The 25,400-nt window shown below is 34.9% G+C and overlaps 3 protein-coding genes across 3 annotated transcripts; all 3 read left to right on the plus strand.

The window, feature by feature from the left end:
• The first annotated feature begins 4,837 nt into the window (after positions 1 to 4,837).
• Positions 4,838 to 5,796, plus strand: LOC144569582 (mavicyanin-like). Its single transcript, XM_078320024.1, has 2 exons — positions 4,838 to 5,101; positions 5,259 to 5,796. Exons 1-2 carry the CDS (start codon positions 4,933 to 4,935, stop codon positions 5,606 to 5,608), a joined length of 519 nt encoding a protein of 172 aa, XP_078176150.1. The 5' UTR covers positions 4,838 to 4,932; the 3' UTR covers positions 5,609 to 5,796.
• Positions 5,797 to 12,306: 6,510 nt separating this feature from the next.
• Positions 12,307 to 14,689, plus strand: EMB3141 (Pentatricopeptide repeat (PPR-like) superfamily protein). The gene has a single exon (XM_078320369.1). It carries the CDS (start codon positions 12,327 to 12,329, stop codon positions 14,520 to 14,522), a length of 2,196 nt encoding a protein of 731 aa, XP_078176495.1. The 5' UTR covers positions 12,307 to 12,326; the 3' UTR covers positions 14,523 to 14,689.
• Positions 14,690 to 18,755: 4,066 nt separating this feature from the next.
• On the plus strand, positions 18,756 to 25,071 carry LOC144569617 (DUF21 domain-containing protein At1g55930, chloroplastic-like). Its single transcript, XM_078320069.1, has 14 exons — positions 18,756 to 19,404; positions 19,767 to 19,864; positions 20,385 to 20,478; positions 20,881 to 20,963; positions 21,064 to 21,162; positions 22,096 to 22,177; positions 22,257 to 22,396; positions 22,487 to 22,565; positions 22,637 to 22,700; positions 23,353 to 23,444; positions 23,548 to 23,613; positions 23,698 to 23,814; positions 24,045 to 24,242; positions 24,606 to 25,071. Exons 1-14 carry the CDS (start codon positions 18,904 to 18,906, stop codon positions 24,876 to 24,878), a joined length of 1,986 nt encoding a protein of 661 aa, XP_078176195.1. The 5' UTR covers positions 18,756 to 18,903; the 3' UTR covers positions 24,879 to 25,071.
• Positions 25,072 to 25,400: the final 329 nt, after the last annotated feature.

A 25,400-nucleotide genomic window follows, 5' to 3' on the forward strand; every position in this document is an offset into this window, starting at 1 on the left:
AGCCAAATGCGACTTCTTTCGTGTAATGCACGCCATCTTCATCCCTTTCTAGCTTGCCGCCGACATACAGTGCAACTAACACCTCTTCTTTAACAAACTACATTTTAAAAAAAAATTTACAAGTATTACATGACATAATAATGGGTACAGTAATAAATGACTAATTTAAAATAATTTAAAAAAAGTTTTAAAAAAATTACAATTTTGCTACAGTACGATACAGTAATTACAACAGTCAGATACAGTAAATGTACAGTGCGCTACAGTAAGTACGATACAGTAATTACAACAGTCAGATACAGTAAATGTACAGTGTGCTACAGTAAATGTACAGTACGCTACAGTAACTACAACAGTCAAAATTAACTACAGTACTCCGTCTTTATCAACAGTAATGACTAATTATTATAATTAAAAACATACCTATTCACTCAGTTTCTCGCCTCGAGCGAAATTCTCAAATCGGGAAGTGACAGAGGCAGAAAACGAAGGGTTAAATCAGATTAAATATGGGGCGCCCTGGGGGCTGGCGCCTCACTTGTGCTATGGGCCGCCCCAGGGGCTGGCGCCCCATGGGGAATTTTGGGCCGCCCTGGGCCCAGGCGGTCAGGGCATTTTTAAAAAAAAATGGGGAACAGGGGCATTTTTAAAATTTTGAATTTTTTTAGGGATATTAATAAAAATGGCCGAAATTCTAACAGCTAGATAACAACAAAATAAAAAAACTGCTACCCCTTACAAATATACATCAATTTCTTATTGTAACCCTCCCTCTTATAGCACATCTCAACCATAACTCATATTTTTTATCAACAATGCTAAATTCTTCAGAGGTAACCTCCTCTTTTTGGAAATGAACTCATTTCTTTGCTTCCAAATGCCTCAAAGAACACTCATGAATCTTTGAAATGAACTCATTTCTCCTCATGCGCGTTGTCAATTTGTAAAATCTCCAAGAGGTATCCCAAGTATTCTAAACTGTGTCCGATCGGAACAGTAATTATAAAATTTATTGGATTAACTTCAAACGACAAACTTAAACTGTTGAAATCGATCTACTTTACAAGACTACATACAAAACAAATAAATTTTCAATTAATTTTGTATAGGTCAAGTGATAAAAAAATGTTCAAAAATTCATTAAAATTAATTTATAGATCTTCTAATTTTGACTGCTTGAATTTATACTAAATTAATTCTAAAATTTAAAATTTTCACATGTAGACACATCACTCGTAAGATAAATAAGTTTCAACAGTTTGGATTCCTCATTCGAAGCCAATCCAATAGGTTTTATAGTGAAGTTCATAGAAGGATTTGCTGAACTTAAGAACACCCTAGTTCTAGTGTGTGCTATGGTCACTAAGAGGACTCAATGAGCATAACTTCAAAATCTATTGAATTAGCTTCAAACAATGAATTCAAATCGTTAAAACCAAACAACTTCACGAGTGATACGCGTACACACAAAATTATAAAATTATGAAATTCATTTAGTACAAAGTCAAAGCGGTAAAAAATAGTGAAAAATGAATCCATTAAAATATGTTATAATCTTTTTTTAGTACTTGACTTTATACTATATAATTCGTCGATTTAAAATTTTTATATGTACACCCATCGATCATTCGTGAAGTAGATTGATTTTAATGGTTTGATACGTCGTTTGAAGTTAATCCGATAAATTTTGAAATTATGCTCATCAAGCCGTATTAGTAACTTGCTCAGATTAATATATGAAATTAATTATTTTATTTGTGGTGATTTATTAAATTAATATATAGATAGATAGATAGACAGAAGGACCATTGTCTTGTATTTGATAGTCACTAACTCAATTTAAAAATAAAATTATTTCCGTAATATTTTTTCTTATTCCGAAACAAGTTTGAAAAGCGGTTGTATAGTTAAATTATATAATAAGTAATAATAATAATTTATTTGAAAACAACAGTAATCACGACATAGTTTGTCAAAACAAAAAGAAATTAGGATATTGATATGTTTGCCGGATAGGACTTGCATGTCTCGTGATTCATTTATTGAATGGTTTGAAAGTAATTACAATTTTTAAATTACATCAAATAAAATTATATAAAAAAAAGAGTTATTAATATAACGAACACATCTATTTTTAACGGTCTGGATTTGTACTTCTACTTTTTGCTATTGAATAACGCATGAGATCGGTCAATTCCATCTCATTCTTTATTAGTCCCCTTTAAAATAAATTTGCAAAAAATGAATGAAAGCAGGTTTCACCGTTTCACTCAACAAATATGATAATGAAGATTCAAGGGCTGCCGTTTTGAGAGTCGCAATATCAATTCAGCTGCTCCGCTCTGTCTCGCCTCTATCATTTCTCGTCTGTTCGGTTTATCTCGTCTCGCTTCATTTGAGCAGATGACTCTGTTTAAGAGTTTTGCTTCTCGGTGTCTCGCATGTCCATCTCTACTTTCCGAGTTCGACTGAGGGTGTTGTATATTCATTTCCATCCTCGTAGTATCTACTATAACTATATATGTAAATAAGGTACATGTTTTTATGGTTGTTGATGATGACGAGATTGCAAAGAGTTGCCTCCTTCCTCCTCTTTTTCTTCTCCTTTCCCTTCTTCTTCTTCCACCTCTTTAAGTGGTGACTGTCCTGGGCCGGTTGATTTAGTTCTCGGTCCGATTTGATTCAGTGCCTTTTCGGCTAAGTGGTAACTGTCCTGGTTCAATTTGATTCAGTGCCCTCTTCTTCCTCCTCTCTAAGTAGTGATTGTCTCGGTCCGGTTTGATTCAGTGCTTCTCGGTTGCAAATTCCTCTGGGTGGCGTCAATTTTGGAAAGAAGAAGACGTTCCGTCCTTAAGGAAAGGCTCGATATGGTGTACTTCGCCAGCCATGCAACTCGAAAAGTTACTACTGTGTCTACATTCCCAGAGAAGAAAATCAAAATGCCCACTTACTAATCGGGCACGAATAGACCAATTCGCATTCTCTGACTTTACGTATCTGTTATTTTCTGACATAGCAAATCAGATGATTTTACAAGTAGCTTAATCTATAGGTTTTCATATTTTTTTTATTTTAATCAAAAGAAACCTATGTAATAACTGTCTTGTATATCATTAGATCAATGCAATTACCTACGGACTTTCAATCGAAAAAACAAAAAAAACAAAAACAAAAAACAAATATGATAATGATAGCTTCAGTTTATTTTTTTTGTAAGAAATCCATTCCATTAATTTGGAAATGTTGATTTCATGCTTCTCCATCAAAAATGCAAAAGTCATGGAAAGAAAGAAAATCACACTCAAAATTAGGTTGGTCATTTGAAAGATTAGTAGCCTCTTTTCAACATATCTAGGTAATACACGCAATGACTTTGAACAGGGGTCAGCGGTTATCTTAGCGGCTGTCACTGTCAATGAGATCGTCTAGATGGAATCTGAATCCTGTGAGGCTGTGTTCTAGAAACAGTGCGCGAAAAGAAAAGGGAAGGAACGGAGAGAAAGGTGATCAGCGCGTCGCTTATCTCCGAACAGTGTTTCGTACACCCTGATTTGGGAGTAATAAATTTCAGCGAAATATACAGCATCGTCACCTCCAAACAGTGGCAGTTTCCTTCCTCTCCCCTCCGCTACCTCTTCACTTCCCCGCTCCTGGAGCAGGTGATGGAGTTCGGACTGGTTACGGTCTGGTCGCTCTTACCCTCCGCTTCCTTTTTTTCTTTTAATGAAAGCCTCTTCTCCTCTTCTGGAGCACAACCTAGGGTACCTGACTCAAGCAAATTGAAATGGACGATCCAGATTAACTCAAAAGCGATGCCTAATTCGAGTTGGCGCAGGGAGCCGGTATTATTTGAGCTTTGAGATTCGTGCCAAGATAAAAGAATGATTTGGGGCCATCCGTATCCAATTTGCTTGAATCAGGTACTTAGGGTTAGGGCTGCACAAAAAGTTCGTAGTTCGTGATTCGATTTGAGTTTGATTCGAAAAAGTGTGCAATTAATTCGATTCGAAATTAGATCGTTCTGAAACAAATACAACCAGTTCGATTCGAATCTTATTCAAATCAAACTCAAACTAGATATAATTTGTTCGAAATTGATTCGCAAACCATTTAGGTTTGAATCTCAAATAATGCAACTAATAGATTCAACTCGAAAAAATTACTGCTGTGTCTACATTCTCAGAGAAGAAAATGAAGGCCCACCTACTTGCTAATTAGATACGAATAGACCAATTTGCATTCTCTAACCTCACTTATATATTATTTCAAGACATAGCAAATTAGATAATTTTGCAAGTAGCTCAATGCATGTATAAGTTTTTATGCCTTTTTTTTATAATTTAACCAAAAAAAAATATATATATATATATATAACAGCTGCCTTGTAAATAATTGGATCAATGCAATCCCTGCAGCAGGCTTTCAACCAAAAAACAAAAAAAAATTGTGCAGCCCCAGTTAAGTGGGAGTTCTTTAATTACGGTTGACTAACTGGTTGGGAAGCAACATTTTTTTTACCTGACAATAATAAAATATGAAATTAAGCAAATCTGTTCACATTCTTGATTATTCTTCATGTACATTTAAATTATGTAATGAAACATATAGCTCCACGTGTACAGCACTACAGCGTGATATATTGGTCATCGACGACGTACGACATGCCGCGTGTTTCCATGCTATATCTATTAAAAAAGGAAAAAATCAAAGCCATGCATTAATTTTGGTCAATTTCACAGCCGCCTCTTTTTACACCTGGCCATTTTCATTTAACATGTCCCATGACCTCTATATATAATCTCAGCACCGCCTATATATGCAATGCAATGCAAATGCAATATACATATAGAACATCAAATTCTGCTCCAAAGCGCATAGCCATTTAGTCTAAATACTCAACTACTCCTCTCCTTGCCCCTTCCTAAATTTACAATGGCGAAAATGGCGAAAATTTTGCTGGCAGTTGCGGCGGTGGTGGCGGTTGTCGAGCTGGCGATGGCTACAAACTACACGGTCGGTGCGCCAAGTGGCTCATGGAACCTACAAACCAACTTGACACAGTGGGCTGAATCTAACACATTCCACGTTGGCGATGTTCTCAGTAAATTATTTTCCTCTACAATTCTAAATGAAATTTCAAAGTTTTATTCTGTACATAAAAAATCTATTGTTAAATTTTAATGAAATATATAGATGTATTAAAACATAGTTTCATGAAATATAATTTTAACGGCTACACAATATTTTAATTTGTTCAGATTTCAGCTACAACCCATCGGAACACGACGTGCTCGAGGTGACTCAAGCGAACTTCGACTCGTGCAACACCTCCAACCCGATCTCCACATACACTGATGGCAACACCGTCATCACTCTCACTGAAGTGGGGTCCAGATACTTCATTTGCGGGTTTACCGGCCATTGCTCAGCGGGTCAGAAAGTACAAATCAACGTGGTCTCCGGATCCTCCACTTCACCATCTCCAACTTCTGGTTCGACCTCTCCGGTTGCATCACCACCCGGTGGCTCCCCCCCAGACTCGGCCGCCACCAGTGTCACGGCTGGTGCCGGGCTTGTATTTGGATTGGCTGCTCTTTTGGCATTTTAAAACGAGACTTGCATACATGACAGTGTATACTAGTGATTTTTTTTTTCTTTTCATTTTCTCTACTTATTGTTATAGGATAGCTAGCTTGATCCTTGTTTTTTATATACTTTTTTATATTTTTATATTGGATCTCACATACATTATTTGTTTGATGTATTTAGAATAAAAGAGGCGTGGTTATTCATTTATATTCCTGTGTCTTCATATGTCATATGTGTCTGTATTCAACGATTTTTTTTTTTTTTTAGAGAAAACTGTGAACGACTTATTGTTTGGGCTTTTCCTATAGAATTCACATCCCCTCATGTTACCTGACTGAGTACAATTGAATCGGACAGTTTAAAATGAAATTTTTAAGTTGGCACAAATCTCAAAGCACAAATAAAATCTGAGCAGGCACTGGCTGAGATTAAATCTGAGCCGTCCATTACAATTGTGTGAGTCAGCAGTACAACAAAGTAGACAATTTTCGCGAGAGAAAAAGCGCATTTATGATGATCGTTCGTTGCAAAAAGTACCATCGTAAAAAAAAAAAGCTAAACAATGAGGATAGTCCGTCGCAAAAAGTCACTTTTTTATTCTCACGAAAAGTGTCTCATTCTTGTTGTGCAGGTACCTGAGAGGATATGGATCCTTGTAATATATATAGGGTAATTAATTAACTGGTAGAACAGTAGGGGTCTAGGAGATATATATATAGCTAGGCTACGGTGAGTTGCGAAGTAAAGCAATTATTTTACTTCACGCTCATATTTTGCGATTTTAAAGTTCAAAACGTCGATCCGAACCGTTCATCTTGTTCTTCATATTGAAATGTGCTTGGAGACCAAATTTTACATTTTTTGGAATTTTTTTACTATTTATTAAGCAATTTTGAAAGTCGCTGATCTGATGGTCCAGAAAATTTTACTGTTTTTTACTATTCACAGTAAAACAGCAATTTTCAAAAATGCTTAATAAATAGTAAAAAAATTCCAAAAAATGTAAAATTTGGTCTCCAAGCACATTTCAATATGGATTAAACATCTAACGGTTCGGATCGGTCGTTTGGACTTTCAAAATAAAAATACGGCGTGAAGTAGAAATGTGTTTTACTTCGCAACTCCCCGTAGCTCACCTCTATATATATATATATATATATATATATATATATGTGAAACCTTGAATTTATGTTAAGGAAAGAAATTGAGGTGGTTAATTAGTTGCACACGTTAGATCGCCATATCCTTCTCGAAGCAGCCTTACAAGTCACACCACAAGTGACACGTACTGGTTGTATTGAAAGAAAAACAAAAACAAAAACAAAAAACAAATGTTGTACCACGATTGATTTAATTAGCGACTTGACATATAATCAAGTAAATTTCCATCACTTGATAGCGATTATTGTGACAAATATTAATACCAATTTTTCAAAAATAATTCAAACGTATATGAAAATAGAAAGTAAATTTAAGTACCGAAATTTTTATTAATATCCAAAAAACATATTAAATTTCAAAAACTATGCAGGTTTTTGCCTTGTTTTTTTTAAAACTATCCAAACTTCAAATTTTTTTACCAGTTTCAACTCAACTTTCCGCAAAAAAATATAAAGGTTAGAGGCTTTCACAAACCGCAAAAAAATTTGTGGATTCCTCGAACCGCAATTTTTTTTTTTTGCGGTTTTAGCCAAAACTGACAATTTTTTTTTGCAGTTTGGGGCATTTTCCTTATAAAATGAACAAAGCAGGATCCATATTCTCACTCAGCAAAAAAAATTTGGATTGAAGAGAGAAAAAAAGGTGGACAAAAATATTTTGAATTGTAAATTTTTTTGCATAAAGTATGGCGGAAAACTGTAAAAAAAATTTGCGGTTTGAATAGTTTTCAGAAAAGGCGAAAACTTGAGTAGTTTTTGAAATTTAATATGTGTTTTGGCTATTAATAAAAAGTTCGGTTTAAGTACGTTATTGGGCATATAAATAGTCTAATATTTATCAAATTTCATACAATTTAAGTGTTGTTTGATGATGCTTCAAAGATCGTCGAAATTTCTAGCGCAAGCCTAATTATCAACCATTTTCAATCGTTAGATCAAATATTAATTATTCTCAAATTTAATCATATATGGTTTGAAATTACCTGACATTTTACTAATAAATATTTGTCAATATGTGAGTTATACATAGTTCAAAATATAAAATCAATTATTTTATTTTTTTATCATCTACTCAATTGTTATATATTTATAGACATTATACTATTGATAGTATTCTCTCAATTTAAAAATTTTAATTTTATGTAATGCATATTTTTATTCCGGAGTAATAAAAAATAATAATTTGAAAACAACACATAGATAACCATAAAAAAAGAAAAGAAAAAACAACACAGAGATTGTCAAAATAAAAGATTTTAGGATATTGATATGTTAATCGGACAGGACGTGAATCATGATTTAGTTTGAACGATTTGAAAATTTTATATCAAAAAAAATATAGTGTGATCGACATTTGACAATAAACAATTTTTAAATTACATTGAATCAAATTTGATAAAAAAAAAAGAGTTTAATAATAAAATGAACACATCTATAATAAACGGACTAGACTTCTATTTCTGCTATTAAAGCATGATATCGGTCTAAGAATTTTTTTGTATAAACCATAATTAGAAATAAAAATTTAAACAAACCAACATGATTACTTTTTTATTTACAAAAACTATAAGTACAGAAATGCTATTTTGGTCTCTCTGTTTTTTTTTGGCCGAAATGTCATTTTGGTCCCAGCTGTTTTCACATATTTCGAAAAAAAATTGTAAAAATACATGGGACCGATTACCATGTTGGTTTCATAAAATGACATTTCGGTTCTTATGGTATTTAAAAAAAAAAATCATGTTGGTTTCACAAAAAAAAAAAATTTCTAATCATGATTTATAAAAAAAAATTCTCAGTCTAATGGCATCTCATTATTTATTTTGTCGAAATCAAGTCCATCTGGTTAGGTTAACTAGTTAACTTTAAAATAAATAAATAAATCTCATGGAAAGCGGGTTTCACTCAACAATATGATAATGAGAGCTTCACTTTTAAATTTTTAGATATCAATTCCATTTAATTTCGAAATGTTGACTTCATGCTTCTCCATCAAAAATAAAAGTTGAAAATTATAATACAGGTGTCGTCATTTGTCAACAACAGTTTTATACACATTCAAAGGTGATGGTATAAGAAATCACAATCAAAGTTAGGTTGATCATTTCAAATATTGATGGCCTTTTTTCAACATATGAAAATTTTGTGGATTGATTGCTATCAATGTGTCAATCTCCGTGCCCTCGTCTACACGCAACGAAGCGAGAGAGTATCCTACAATAGGAAGCAAATCTGCTGCGATCCAACAGGATCGCAGAGTCCTGCGATTCCAATTTCAACCCTTCATTTATTACAATGTACGAATCTTAAAAAGAGATAGTTTTTGTGCGCGGATGTCAAAATATATGAAAGGTTGAGATTAGAATTGCAGGGACCCTGTGATCCTGTAGGATCGCAGCAGATTTATTTCCCCTACAATAGGGGTGTTCAAACGGTTCGGTTTTCAATCGAACCGAAAAATTTCAGTTTAAATGGTTCGGTTTTTTCGATTTAAATGGATCAGTTCGGTTTAGATTTTTCAAAACCGACTAAACTGAACCAATCGAATTATATTGGTTCAATTATGATTTATATTTTTTTTTGGTTCAATCATTGCTTCATTTCTTTCATTTTAGTTTAAATATTTTATAGCATCTACATTCTTTGTATAGAATTGAACAACTTGTGTATGAACGTGTATTTTTCGTTAATAATGACACCAAATAGGTTTACTTCAGTTTGAACCGAACAAACTGAAATTTACTTCGGTTTGTTCAGTTCGGTTCTTAATCAGTTTATAATTTTAATTGGTTCAGTTTGGCTCTATTTTTTAAAACCGAAAAAAAAAATTGATTTGATTATTTTAGTTCGGTTTTAACCGAAACGACTGTTTGAACACCTGTATTCTACACGGTATATATATATATACTGCATGTCTATTTATACTGAATTATTTAGAATATAAAGGAGGTTTATTTGAGATTTGTGTCAGATTAAAAAGGATAATTCAGATCTCAATCTACATGATCAGGTCAGGTATTTGTGTTGGATCTGAATTAGGGATGTAAAAGGTTATGATGTGGGGATACGTCATTACATGACTAGTTTTTAGAAACTTGACACGATATGACACGTCACGTGATCACGTTAGTTAAAACATAATTAGAACCGTTAAATCTTAATCAAATAATAAATTTAAATTATGAAAAAATAATTAATTATAATTAAATGTGACAAATATAGTTAATCACAACATAATTAATGTAGAGTCTAACTAGTATGACATCGGTGTCACATGACACTAACTTCAAAATTGATTGAATAAAGTTCAAATGACTGATCCAAACCGTTCAAACCAATTTACTTTATGAGTGATGCGTTTACATGCAAGTTTTTTTATATTTTCGAGTTATTTTAGTATCAAATCAAGCGGTAAAAATATTGAAAATGAATATATTAAAATTAACTTAAAAACTCACACATTTAACTGCTTGACTTGGTACCAAATAAATTCAAAATATTATAAATTTTACATGTAAATGCACAACTAATAAAGTAGATTGGTTTGAACGATTTGAATTCACTGTTTGAAGTCAATTTGATAGATTTTGAAATTGACGTTATATAGATTGAAATGATACTAATGTTACACTAGTCAGACTCACTAATATATCATTACTATTTATATGTTATGACCGTTTTCTTTAATTTAATGACAACACAATACAACACGTAAAAAGGTGACTTAGACATAGCACGGCGCACGTATTTACATCCGAGATTGAATCCTCTGTCCCCAGAGTCACTGTTAGTGGACTTCAAATTCAAAAATGAATAGTGACCGACACCCTTTAAGAGTGATCAGTCTCAGTTGCAGAGATAGAGGGGGCAGAATTTTCCTGCAGCCCGGGGCAGGTGATCTGCTCTCTTTACATCCCTGTTTCTGAATTGATGAAGAAAGGACAGTGGTCAGCGGTTATATTAATGTCACTGTCAATGAGATAAAGCCAGCGATAATTATCAGTCGTGAAAATGTGGCCTTTTCAGATCTATAATAAGTAGGGGTGTCAATGGTACCTTTTTAGCCGTTTACCTGACCCGTATCGTATTCGATAAGGCGGATATAAGTAAGGTTTTTTTTTCGTTAGTTTATTGGGTATGGATATGGGTAAGAATTTTTTTTCGTTAAATAAATGGGTAAGGGTATGAGTAATGACTATTTCGTACCCGTTACCCTATAGGGTAATTATAAAATCCAAATATATATTCAATTCAATTTTCAACCCACTTAAATGTATATTTAATTCAATTTTCAACCCACTTAAATGTATATTCGTGTTTTTGAATTTTTATTCTTTATAAAAAATAATTTAGTTGGAATTGATTGCACATTTATTTTATTTTTTATTAGAAATGCAATTATATATGTGTTAAAATGAATGAGTTTTTGATGTTTAATTTATAAAATATAATAAAACTAATTATTATACTAGTATTATCCATTATTCACCCGCTACTGTTTCGTTACCCGATAATATTAACGGGTAAAGGTAGGGTAGGGTAAGATCAATTTTTAATGGGTATGGGTAGGGTATGGGTAAGGTCAATTTTAATGGGTATGGGTATGAAAATGTCTCCACCTGACCCGTACCGTACCCATTGACACCCCTAATAATAAGAGTGAGTCTATGGTACTATGCATATTACGATTTGTTACCGTGCTACAGCTCTATATTTGAGTTTTCAAATCCTAACGGTCGATCTGAACCGTTCATCTTGTTCTCCATATTAATATGTGTTTGGAGACCAAATTTTACATTTTTTGAAATTCTTTTACTATTTTTTTAGATTTATTGAAAATCACTGTTTTTGGATGGTCCAGAATTTTCAGATCAAGTGATTTTCTAAATATCTAAAAAAATAGTAAAATATTTTCAAAAAATGTAAAATTTGGTCTCCAAACACATATTAATATGGAGAACAAGATGAACGGTTCGGATCAACCGTTAGAATTTGAAAACTCAAATATAGAGCCGTAGCACAGTAACAACCCGTGATATGCATAGTACCATAGACTCACTCCTATAATGAATATATGATATCCATCAATCCACGCCAGAGAAGACAGCTTCTCAGCAGGCCTGAAAGATCTTATAGCCCAATGAAATTTGAAATATCAACTTGGCCCAAAAAATTTGGAGAGAAATGGCACTTATTCATGCAAATTTCGGAAAAATAAATAAATATAGGCTCGTTCTCTCGGATCCGAATGCTCCCAGGTACCTGAGTCAACACAATTGAAAAGAGGACGGTCCAGATTTAATTTCATCCAGTTCTTGCTCGGATAGCTGAGGGAGAAGAATTATTTGTGCTTTGAGATTCGTACCAATTTAAAAGGAGCAATTTTGGATCATCCGATTCAATCGTACTCAGTCCGTTCTCTCCTCCTCGGGTTTCCGATAAACCCCAACGATAGCTGATATTGTAAAATCAAGCTTCTCGCTCACTTAAAACCTCTGTCAGAATCTCTAGTATTAAAATTCGAAACATTATCTTCTAAAATTCCGCAGCTATTCTCTACTTCTCTGTGAGAATTGAATGGAACTCTGCTTCGCCCGCGTCTGTAACTGTACTTGCAACCATGAAACCCAAAATTTGAGCAACTTGCCTCTCTTCTATTTCCCCGCTTTCAAAAATTTCACAAAGATTAGGCCTTTTCTTGGTTTTAGTTCAATTTCAATTGCGAAGAAGATAGATTTGTGGCCTCTTCATTGTCTCCTCAAACCAAAACCCACACCAATTCGTCGTCCATCAGTGCTGGAGCCACAATCCTTGCAAGAACCGGCACCTCCTGTAATGGGTTTAGACCCGGCTTGCTTTTGCGACCAGCTAGAGTATTTTGTCATCTCAAAGGATTACAGTGAGGCCCTTGAATTGTTTGAACAGGTGCCAGACCGTATTAAGATCCCTCCGAACACCTATGATGCTTTGATCAATGCATGCATAGCATTGAGGTCACGCCGATATGCCAAGTTGTTGGTAGCCCGGTATCTATCTGAATATGTTTCTGATTCTGATTCAGATGCAGATTCAGATTTCAATATTTCTGCTGATTCTGATTCAGATGCAGGTTCAGATTTCAATATTTCTGCTGATTCTGATTTTGACATATATCTGTACAATCGTTTCATTCTTCTCTTTATCAAATGTGGGCTCATATATAGAGCCCATCGACTGTTTGATAAAATGCCCAAGAGAAATGCTACTTCTTTTAACATGATATTGTATGGTTCTGTTTTCTTTGGTAAGTATTTAGAGGCCATAAAGTTGTTTCTGTGGATATGGAAAAGAAGACCTGAAAAAGGGCCCCGCAAATTTGTCAGTGTAATAAATGCATGTGCTGGCTTATCTGTAGAATCTCTTGGCCGTCAATTGCACGCAATTGTGGGCAAGGAACGTTATTTTGATAATAATTCCTATGTTTTATGTGCTTTGATGGACATGTACGCGAAATGTGCCTGCATAGAAGACGCTCGGAAGCTCTTTGATTCGATGCCTGAGAAAACTGTTGTAGGTTGGAACACAATGATAGCAGGTTTAGCCTTTAATGGGCTTAGCGAGGAGGCTTTAGATTTGTATAATGAGATGAAAAGCACCAAAGTTAGAATGAATAAGTTCACCTACTCAACCATAATTACGGTTTGTGCTAGGTTAGGCTCGATCGAGCAGGGTAGAGAAATTCATGCAGCTTTACTACAAAGTGGGTTTGGGTTGAATCTGGCCGTGGGAACAGCTTTGGTAGACCTTTATGGCAAATGGGGTAGAATGGAAGATGCATGCGGTGTGTTCAACCAATTGCCACGTAAAAATGTGATTATATGGAATGCTTTGATTGGTGGTTATGCATACCATGGCATGGGTTGGATGGCCATCAAAATGTTTGATCGAATGGTCAAAGAAGGGTGTGCACCGAATCATGTAACTTTTCTAGCCGTGTTGGTTGGATGTGCCTATTCTGGAATGTTGAGAAAAGGGAGGAGCATTTTTGAAAACATGCGAAAGGGATATAATGTGAAGCCACGAGCAATGCACTATGAATGCATTGTGGATTTGTTAGGAAGGAAAGGGCTTTTACAAGAAGCATTGGATTTGATACAAGAGGCACCATGTGGTCCCACAAGAAACATGTGGGCTGCATTTCTCAGGGCTTGCTGGGCCCATGAAAATGAGGAGCTAGGGTTCTATGCGGCTGAGAGACTTTACTACATGGACCCCAGAAAACTCTCCAATTATGTTGTATTGCTCAATTTGTACCTTAGGAGGGGTAGAATGCAAGATGCAAAGCGGGTCGTAGACACACTTACAGAACAGGGTTTTGAGCTAAGTGTTTCATATACTTGGATTGAGGTGAAGAAAAAACCATACCTGTTTTTCACTGGTGACAAGTCACACCCACAAAGTGCCTATATTTATGGAAAGATTGGTGAGTTGATGCAAGAGATTGAGAAAGCCGTTCCTGTTGGTGAGATAGTGAAGTGTGTTTTACCAGATGTCAGTGAACAAGAATTGGCGGTGCATTCAAACCACAGTGAGAAATTGGCAGTTGCTTTCGGGTTGATTGGTACACCAGAATTTGCACCATTACAACTTCTACAGCCACACAGGATTTGTGAGCATTGCCATGCTTTCATTGAAATTGTTGGGTCAATTACCCGGCGAGATATTGTGATTAGAGATGCTAGCAGGTTTCACCACTTTAGTGAGGGAAAGTGTTCTTGTGGGGGTTATTGGTAATTATTTTTACCTTCATTTTTGATGAAATTGTAGAGAAACTTCTCAATAGAATAGGAACAGTTTTTGTAGTTAGTTCCTTTAGATGATTTATAGGAATTTTGTAGAACTGTACATGTAGGCAGGTAGCTATATGTACATATAGGATTTATATTGAATTTTGTCGTCCCTGTTGTTGTTTTGTTCTCTTTGCTGTTCTCTTAGCTCGTATTTTGATAATGTGGTTATTGCTAAGCATTACGCTTTGTTTAAATGCAAGGCAATTAAAGCATATTTCATTATATCTCAGAATACATTCGGATATCTGCTCCATTTCCGGGTCATATAATTTATCTGAATCCGTATTTGGTTCTGTTCTGGAAATTGAGAAAATATCCTCATCCGAATCCGTTTATCCAAATTCGAATCCCATACGGATACGGATTGGATTCGGAGCAGATAATTCGAATTTGTTTACACCCAATTGAATAACACAGATTAATATTTTTGCGTTACATGAAATAATGCTGATTCCTGTGATGCCAGAAAATCATGGTCTAAATTGTGCAAGACTAAAATGCTGTGTTGTTGGCTTATGAATTTTATTGCAAGTTTCCGGAAGTTGTTAGTTGCAGAGGTAACTTGACGCTGCAGGAAAAAAAAAAAAAAATAGGATTTGTATTCTCTAGTATGTATAGAGATTAATATTGCATTACAGCAGTTAATAATATACAGTACTTGAACGTGATAATTGATAAACATCAGTAGCATAACAGTGAATTGATTTCTATCTACTACATTAAAAAAAGTTGAATTATGATGTTAAAAAAGTTCAATGTGGGTGATAATGATAATTGACCCATTGTAAAGAAGAGAGAGATAATTGAATCAAAGAATCTTTATTTTCATTCTTGATTGTGTAATCTTTACAAATGGCATAATACATCTCTATATAAAGGCAACAGCTTTTATCTCTAATTCCTTGCTAATTACATTTATGCCACTAACTGATTCTAACTAATTCAGTTCTTGCCTCACTTGCTAATTACACAAAAACCACTAATTAACTAATCTTCTAGCTGTTACTGGATAGTCTTCTGGCTGTCACTGGTGCATAGTACCGATGCCTCTGTACTATGCCGTGCCTTACTGTTCTATTACCCATACTGGTACAAAGAATTCACAAGTTTGGACCACAAAGAGGGGAAGGCAGGTATAGTTGTTTAGTAATAACTTGATACAATATATAATCAGAGGAGATGTATGCAAAATAACTTGATACAATATATCAAATTTTGGATTCCAGTTGGTCAATGATCAAATACCCACAAATTTAAACTGTCATTTTTTTTTCTGACAAATTCATTTTCAAATTACACTAAACTTGAAGCAAAACTCCGCCTGTGTTAGTTTCTACACAGATTGTCCCAAGCCAGAAAAAAGAAGGAAGGTTCGTGGTAGACTTGGCAAGCCAGCGGTTAAAAAAAACAGCCTCTTAATGAAAATAAAACCCTCACAAATTGGAAAGGAGTAGTACTAGGATGGATGACCTCCTGTCTCCTCAGAAGTCCATGTGTTTTTGATTCCGGTTGAATTTTATTTCTAACCTATTTGAAAATAAAGACTTTAAAGAAGAAAAAGACTAAATTTGAAGCAAGAGTTTTTTACTAAAAAAAATATAACACTGTGAGGAATATTTCTATTTGAAACTCGAAGTGACCCATAAATAAATAAATTGACTATTGCAGGAATCTTTGCATAGGATTGTTATATGATTTTATTTAGAATAATTATAAGTATCCCCATACTCTTGTCCCCCCTCTATCCCCCAACAACATTAAAGAAAAATTGTACTATGGTCTTTTTTTTCAGTTGACACACTCATCTTGCATTAACTTTTATAAGTATAAATACTAAAATATAATAAATTAATCCTTGCAAAATAAAATATTAATACTTGCATGCATAACGATATGATCACTCTTTTTCATGCCTCAATGGTCCCGCGTCAACCTTCATCAAATGAAGTAGTTTACAACATAGGTATAAATACTTGTAATACTTTATATTAATACTTTCAGATGTCAGCCAGTATCATATGTAAAAAATACTTGCAAGTATAGGTATAAATACTTTATGACGACGAGTCCGAAAATATGTCATCATAGATCTCATTTGAAAGAGAAAATTGTATAGAAGAAGTTCGTGGTTTTAGATTTGCAAAAAAATTTATAGATCGTTAGAAATGTAAACGAGATTAAATGAATAAAAAAAATCCACCTCTAAAAACGTGTATGGTCCCCCTATGTAGTTTGAGATTTGATTGGAGAGACAATATGTAAAAATTATTCACCTTATAGGTATAAATACTTCTGTGAATGGGAATTAATATTTTAGAAAAAAAATAAGTATTGGAGTTTTTGTGATCCCCAAGACAATTATAGAAATTAGTGCAGGGATAAATAGAAGAATAGAGGTGTGTGTGTGTGTGTGTGGGGGGGGGGGGGGGGGGGGGGGGGGGGGGGGACAATTATCAAGATCCTTATTTTTGAATGAAGAATAATTTAAATGAGATAAAGATTATATGTTATACTTTTATTATATCCATCTATCAAATATAATCAAATTGATACTAGAGTCTCTCTTTATTCTTCATTTCTTCTGTATTTTCTATAATATATTCATAGATATACTTGAATAGAGGGCTTGAATAACTCACGTGAGATAAAAATTATCTTCATACCTTTTTTTTTTTATCAAATTTGATTATACGAGATAAAAAGTTATTTTTTATCCTCTTTATTCTCCCACCTAACGGAAATAAATCTGCGATCCTAAGGGGATTGTAGGATCCTAAAATTCCAATCCAACCTTTCATTAATTTTGAAATTCGTGCATAAAAACAATTTCTATAGAGATTCGTACCATTCAAAAATGAAAGGTTAGATTTGAAATTTTAGGACCCTACAATCTCCTTAGAATTGTAGCAGATTTATTTCCCCACCTAACACCATAATTGGAGAAGAAAAGAAAAATACCTGAATAAAAAAATTTGGGAGAAATCTCGTGTATACTCCTTAAAAATCTCAAATACTTATTTTCTCTTTTTAAATTCATTATATTATATTTATTCTTTTAAATTTCAGAAACTCACAAATTTATTCAAATTATTGATCTTTTTATGAGAAAACTCATTTTAAATTTATAAAATACCCATTTTATCCTCTATTAAAAAATAAAAATGTGTAGTTTGTATTAGAAAAGTGAATAGTCTTTTGGACAAATAATTAATTTATCTAATTATGATACATACACAATGAAATTTAGGCATACACTTGTGTAGGGTATTCATCAGGTCTCGTTTAATAGTTTGGTTTAATTTTGTTTAGAAATTTTAAAACCAGTTCAACCAAACCGACCGAAATTTTGAAACCCATCCCGCATCCAAACCAAGCATTCAAATTTTTTAAAACTACAAAATAATGATATTGCTTGGTTCGATTTAAAACTGGTCGAACCAAACAAAATATAAATTCATCTTTAAATAAATTTAAAAAATTAACAAAAATGATTATTTTTATAATTAGTTCGGTTCCATTCTTATTCTATTTCAGTTCAGTTCGATTTGATTTTTGAAATTCGAACAAAACTTTGATCTTCCTATTTTAATTCGGTTTGGACCGAACTGAACCGATGAACACCCCTACACTTGTGTGTACGTTACAAGTAAGAACATGAACCATTTGATCTCACAACCGATCAATTAGAAGACTGCATATTTTTCTTAGATAGGGTATATATATATATTTTTTTTATAAATGGTAGAATGAGCACTTCATAAATTTAAAATTAATTTTATTAAAAAAGTCAATAAGTTGGATAATTTGTGAGTGTTTGAAATTTAGAAGGGTAAATATGATATTATGAATTCTAGACAAGTCATACGTAATTTCGATATTTTTGAGGGGTGTACACGAAATCTCCCCAAAAATTTGCAAGTGGGAGAGCAAATCTAATAACAGAAAAATGCAAGGTGGATTGGGTAATAAATACTTGCAACTGTTCCTTGCGGATCCGAATCCTCCCAGGTACCTGACTCAACACAATTAAAACGGACGGTTGAAATTTATTCTCATCCGATCGGGATTCGGGAAGTTAGGGGCAGGATTATTTTTGCTTTGAGATGCGTGCCAATACATTTTTGAACCGTCCGATTCAATTCTACTCAGTCAGGTAACCTGAGGGATAAGAATTACTTGCAACTTGCGAGTTGCGAGAAAGAAAGGATTCGCCTTCTCAGCATTCCTTCCTATTCATGAGCCCCCCATCACCATTCACCACCACCAAGTGAACACGGCGTGTCACCGGATGGAATCATAACCTCCTCCATTCCTCTCAAGCGCCGATGTCTCCATTCCCCTTCTCACTTCATCCTCCTCCCATCCCTTCTTTCCCTCTCCACCAACCTTCTTGCAGACCTCTCCATTCCTTTTCTCTCCGCACTCTCCATTTCCCTCTCCTTGCCTACCCCCCTCGACATCGTCACCACCATCTCCACCCCCATTCCAACCTCCTCCTCCGGTCCGTCATCCCTTCTGCTCTCGCCTCTCCCAGTTCCGGATCTGAACCCGCTCAACTGCGATTCGACAATGTTAAGAGAGGATTAGGTCGGCTACTGGTTATTGCTGTTGTGTGTGGATTAGCTGTAGTGAGGTGTCAGAGAGGAATTGCAGCTGAAAATGCTATCCTCAGCTCAGGTCGGTCGACCCTGGCCGTGTGGTGGCCAAAAATTCAGCAGATTTTACAGCTTTTAAGAGAGCAGGGTTTAATTCTGGCAGCTCTTCTCAGCCTCTCTGCTTTCTTTTCCATGGCTGAGACTTCCATTACCACTCTCTGGCCTTGGAAGGTTTGGCTTCTATACTGTCAATAAATTACCAAGCTCACAGTACCAGAAAGAAGGGAACACTTAAAGTACATGCATACAGTAAAATATGAGGTTAAGTAAAAAGGAAAGAAATGCAGTAATTGGTGCGATATTATAAAGGGACTCTTACATACATGTATGCAGTAAAATACTGAGCTAGTCTTGCCAAATTAACCAGTTTTACTCAAAATCGATAGGATATGTCATATTAATGCTCAAATTTCCTTTGAGATTGACCTTTTCCAAGGTTCGTCTTCTTTATATATAGGTTAAGAGCTATAAATTTCATTGCTTAGTGAACACTGTTTTAGTTACCTTGTTCTATTTCTGTCTCTTAAAATCAGGTGCGTGAATTGGCAGAGAAAGAGCCAGAGAACGGGGTCTTCAGAATGCTTCGTGGTGATGTCACTCGCTTCCTGACCACCATTCTCATTGGCACTACGTAACATTTTTATTTTCTTTCAGTTTAATACCACCAAGAATAAAAACAAGTATTTCACAATAACCATTGTTCCACTGTATAACAACACTTGTTCTAATTTAAGCTCCAACAGGCTTCCAGAATCCATTTCTTACAAAGAAAATGTTTCTGCAGTTTTGGTTATTATGGCACCATTATTTGTGATGGACCTGTTTGATTTTGTATCAAAATTGGACATTTTTTTCCTTGCATGACAATTCATAACCTCGTGCCTTTGTATTTTCTTGTTATTTTTGCAGTAAGATAGTAAAAGAAATAACTTATTGTATGTTCTTTGCCAGGCCTGACCCCACTTAAGCACACTTGTGCAATAAGAATTAACCATTTCAGCCTTGAGAACTGTCTATATTTGGTTTACTTTAGTATGGTAATTGCATTGGTGCTAGAAGTAACCAGTAATGTACAAGACCTACAACTGCATTGTTTGTTTTATCCAATATAACAACCTCATTGTAGGCATTTATTTTCGATTTGTAATCAGGGTGGTTAACATCGGTGCTACAGCTCTTGTCACAGAAGCAGCCACAGCTATTTTTGGTGAGGCAGGGGTTAGTGCATCAACTGGTGTCATGACTGTATGCCTTCTCCTCCCGTTCCCTGAAAAATATTGTAAAATGAATTGCTTAATGTCTTTGCACGTTCTAACTTACTTGAACTAAGCTCTAGCTGAGTTCTCAATGAAATATGAAGATTTAAAACTTCCATGTTATGCTGCTCCCCCCCCCCCCCCCCCCCCCCCCCCCCACACACACAAAAAAAAAAAACCCTGCTGTTGTTATGCTGTTCAGTACATCGCCTAGTAAGCATGGTGTTGATCAAACTATTATGTTTGTGAGAAGAATTTAATAATTAAGCCCCCACTAAACACCAAAAGAAAGATAGATTTGCAATATGCAACTAAACACCAAATATAGAAGGGGAAAAAGACTAGGACAAAAACATTGATTCCACTCTAACAGAAATCTATGTCATTTCAGGTATTAGTGTTACTCCTAACTGAAATTACCCCAAAAAGCTTAGCTGTCCACAATGCCACAGAGGTGGCCAGAGTTGTTGTAAGGTGAGATAAGTTTGTTAGACAAAGATGACACATTCGTTTTACTTTTTGTTCATACTAATAGGATTTTTATTTATCATTTGGGGTTTTGCAATTAGGTTAGGCCGGTTGCATGGCTTTCACTTATATTGTACCCAGTGGGGAGGGTTGCAACTTTTCTCTCCATGGGAATGCTCAAGATGTTAGGCCTGAAAGGTGCAAGGTATTGCCATTCATTTCTAACCTCTTTGACATTTTTTTTTCACCAAGTTTTATATGAGGTTTGGTTGAAACATAAGCAAATCAAGTTCAAACCAAAGTTCAAATCATTGTGAAACTTTTGAAAAATACTCAAGAAGTTGGTGCTTGGATTCCTTGCTAATGCCATGGCATGTGTTTTAGACATTTTGCTTTTTAATGGTACCTTCATTAGGTACCTGTTTCATTTCAAAAAGAAGAACAAAGTCTCATACAAAGAGACCTAAAAGAATTTTAAAAAAAGAACCATCGCACGATTTCCCACCTTCAACAAGTAGCCCTACAAACCTTATTCCTGTGCAAATCTCTCAACCTCAGCATCAAGTGTGTATTTATAATAGCCTAAAATATTAGAAATAAAATGCTCATATTAGAGTAAATATTACCATCAAATCAAACTTAGAAATCATGTATATACATATCTTACTACTAGCAACCCTATGGAAGAACGCTTGTGCACACCCATCTTTCAAGGTTCAACCAATGAATATGATATCTTTGTTTCCATTTATTTTCTCTTTCAAATATATGTCACCAATATTATTCTTATTATTTGACCAAATTTATCTATCAACATCAAATAATTCCGTAATTTACTCTTAAACATTCTAAACTATAAAGATCTTTATTTTTTCCTTTTTATATATCCCCACAAATATTATCACTCCACCTTTTGTAGTGCCCTGAACACGATTTGCATTTTTCTATTCCAACTTTTGCCAATTTCAGGTTTCAAATTAAAACTATTCCACCATTTATGAATTTTAAGAGTAAAAATCTTCCTGGTTTTTAGGTTTCCTAAAGGCAAAAATTGCTCGACTCAATACAAGCATGCCAGATATTTTGTTTGTTGTTTTTATGTAGTTTTGTTTCTCTTGGTACTTGTCTTTACATGTAGTGAACCATATGTTACTGAGGATGAACTAAAGTTAATGCTTCGTGGAGCCGAACTAAGTGGAGCTATAGAAGAAGAAGAACAAGTACTCATTTTGTTAATGCTATTTTATATTTTTGCAATGTTGATGATAGACCATAACAGTTGTTGTTTGTTAAAAATAGGATATGATAGAGAATGTGCTAACGATAAAAGATACACATGTGAGAGAAGTAATGACACCTTTGATTGATGTTGTGGCCATAGATGGCGGTGCAACTCTCGTCGATTTTAAAAATTTGTGGGAGATACATCAGTACTCTAGGTAACTAATTTTTAGTCACTAGTTGGATTATAATGGTAGTTACTAGTATAGATTATCCAAATTGTATCGTTTTTTTTTCCTGTAATCCAGAGTTCCTGTGTTTGAGGAGCGAATTGATAACATTGTTGGCGTTGCTTATGCAATGGACATGCTTGAACATGTTGAACAGGTTTTATATCTCACTCTATTTCCAGAATTTTGTTTTCTCTTATTTGTTAAACCATACTCCTTTTTTTGAAGGTTGAGAAGTTGAAGGACATTACTGTGAAGGAAATGGCTCATAAGCCTACCTACTTTGTTCCAGGTAAGGTATCAACTCTCTCTCTCTCTGTTTCTTTTTGAAATCTTCGCAGAGGCTGCGGGGCTCGAACCCTCGACCTTTGGGTAGCCACAGTCCTAGGACATTTTTCCCTAGCCAACTGTGCTACCACCCCCATCCTCTCTCTCTCTCTCTCTCAAATTTGGCAGAAGCTGCCAAAGTATATTAAGTAAAAAATTGAGTACAATTACAACAAACACTTCATGCTATACTGCTTGCCAGTAAACCTACCAGAGAAATTCCCATTATCAAAACAACTACAAACAAGGCATTGGTACCATACCAGAGACTCACACTCTGGTACCAGTGATCAGTACCCACTGTTCACCCCAACAACAGCATTTGGTGCTGTCTTATTTAAAAAAGACTGCAAACCTAAACACCTCAAGGAAATTTCAAAGCTAAAAGTGAAATCAGATTATAAGAAAAACTAGAATAAAACAGCACTTCATCGTGTTTCCTTAGCAGACCCCTAAACAGCCCTTTGGCAAACCCGTTAAGATCTAATCCGGATCCTGTAGGAGGTTTGTGCCCATTAAGCACCTTATACCAGAATTGCAGAATTTCAGCCACACTGTTCCGTCCTGCACTCTCTCTCTCTCTCTCTCTCTGTACCTCATAAAATTGGGTGATGCAGATTCAATGTCTGTATGGGATTTGCTGAGGGAGTTCCGCATAAGGCAGGTACACATGGCTGTCGTTCTCAATGAATATGGTGGCACTGTTGGTGTATGTTATCTTCGGTCCTTTTTCTTATTATACTTCGTTACATTAACTTTTTTTTTCTCAAATGAAGTGGGATCCTTCTGTTAATTTTTTGTGATTTTTTCAGATTGTGACACTAGAAGATGTTGTTGAAGAAATTGTTGGGGAAATTTTCGATGAAAATGACTCCAAAGTTGGTTAAGAAAATAATATGTTATTGATCAATTTTTTATCCCATTTTCTGTTGTCCTGTTGATGACTCATTTTAAATATGTAGGAAGAAATACAGAAGAAAACAGGATATATAGTGATGAGAGAAGATGGTACATTTGACGTGGATGCAAATACATCAATTGATCAGCTTTCTGATGACCTCAATGTCAAAATTCCTGAGGTTAATTTTCCTTTTCCCTATGCAATAACCAATAATGGGTTGAAGATTTATCTGTTACCCAAAGGTATAACCATGTTAGATTTTATTAATTAAGATACACCTAATCTATCCTTATCATTAGTGAATTATTTATGAGGTTTTGCAGTGTACATGTCAGATTGTCTGATGATTGAAATACTATCATTGTTTTGGTATACTAGTGTTCATTTTTGAATAAAAATGGTGAATAGGGACATCAATATGAGACGGTGTCAGGGTTTGTATGTGAGATATTTGGGTACATACCAGAGGAAGGAGGTAAAACAGTGGTGATATTAGAGAAGGCCAACAATGAAGAAGAGAATGGCTACCAAGAAAAGGCTGACAATAACCACAACCCTGATGACAACCACAATAATCATGAGAAACACCAGACTTTCGAAATTGAGGTTTCTTCCTGTCTTCCCTCTTTTCCTCTCACACAGACACATGAGTGCACATATGCACACTGTATCTGTTCATGTCGTGATATTGTGTGAATTGTCTATTACCCAGTTTTAGTGTGTGAATTTTTTTTCTGAAAAGTTGGTAGTATAGCTTACAAACAAATCCAGGAACTCTGGCATGAACTATGTAACAACTTGAAGTGTGCTGACTAGAAGAGTAACCCATTCTTAATCTGAATATTAGATTGCCTCAAAGTTCAACTTGACAACTTAATCAAAGCCTGATTCACCTGAAAATGTTCTTTCTCCACTTTAGTGCTTAGAACTTGACTCTCTCTGTCTTACAATGAATCAAATTAAATTCAGATCATAGAAGCTAATGAGAGAAAGGTGGGCAAGGTGCTTTTTAAACCGATAAGCAGTGACAGTGCTGTGGCTCAGAATAACAAGGGAATGAAGCGGCTGGTCAAGACCAAGGTGATCAAGCGCAAGAAACAAACCCAAGGAGATGATGGAGATGAAATCACTTCTCTTGAATATGAATCAGATGATGGTGCCCTCTCTACCTTTCCCGAGCAGCTTCCAGTAGTCACCCCTGAAAGACCTGCCTCTGTAAAAAATGATGAGACTAATCAATAATGTAGAAAAGTAAAGGAAAAACAAAAATCAATAGGGGTAAAAAGAAAAGGGTTGCAAAATTAATCCCCTATCTGAGTTTGGGGATCAGTCACAACCCTATTGGAAATGAGGTAAACTTTCATGATTATGAAGGAATTTGATTAATAATTGTTCTGCTTAGGGTTGGGTAAAGAGCTGGGTTGGATGAACCTCCCATGGCAAATTATTATCAACTTTTTTGGTGCTTGCTCTTGTTCTCTCTAGCTCCTTCAACTGAGTGACATTGTTAATAAGGTCATAGTTTGGGGATTCTTCTCTACTTATGAAGGGCAAGGTTCGCAACAGGGAGGGCGGTTTGTAGTGCAAATTGTTTTGTTAATTAGAGTTAGCTGCGTGTATAAAATTAATAAGGGATGGAGATATGACATTCTCCATTGCATTTCCCCTACTAAAGGATGCAATGCAAGTTTTGATTATCTTTTTTTTTTCTTCTTCTTCTTCTTATATTAAGATTTAAAATGTTTAGGAAGATATTGGGATGCC

Source organism: Carex rostrata, chromosome 18, assembly GCF_964058835.1.
Source record: "Carex rostrata chromosome 18, lpCarRost1.2, whole genome shotgun sequence".
Classification (NCBI taxonomy): Eukaryota; Viridiplantae; Streptophyta; class Magnoliopsida; order Poales; family Cyperaceae; genus Carex; species Carex rostrata.

What these genes read in the sequence shown, in the direction of transcription:
- LOC144569582 (XM_078320024.1), top strand. Translation starts at nt 4,933, where the DNA reads ATGGCGAAAATGGCGAAAATTTTGCTGGCAGTTGCGGCGGTGGTGGCG. An exon ending in CCACGTTGGCGATGTTCTCA is followed by an intron (nt 5,102 to 5,258) that starts GTAAATTATTTT and finishes TAATTTGTTCAG; the next exon opens with ATTTCAGCTACAACCCATCG.
- EMB3141 (XM_078320369.1), top strand. Translation starts at nt 12,327, where the DNA reads ATGGAACTCTGCTTCGCCCGCGTCTGTAACTGTACTTGCAACCATGAA.
- LOC144569617 (XM_078320069.1), top strand. Translation starts at nt 18,904, where the DNA reads ATGTCTCCATTCCCCTTCTCACTTCATCCTCCTCCCATCCCTTCTTTC. An exon ending in CCACTCTCTGGCCTTGGAAG is followed by an intron (nt 19,405 to 19,766) that starts GTTTGGCTTCTA and finishes TCTTAAAATCAG; the next exon opens with GTGCGTGAATTGGCAGAGAA. An exon ending in ACCATTCTCATTGGCACTAC is followed by an intron (nt 19,865 to 20,384) that starts GTAACATTTTTA and finishes ATTTGTAATCAG; the next exon opens with GGTGGTTAACATCGGTGCTA.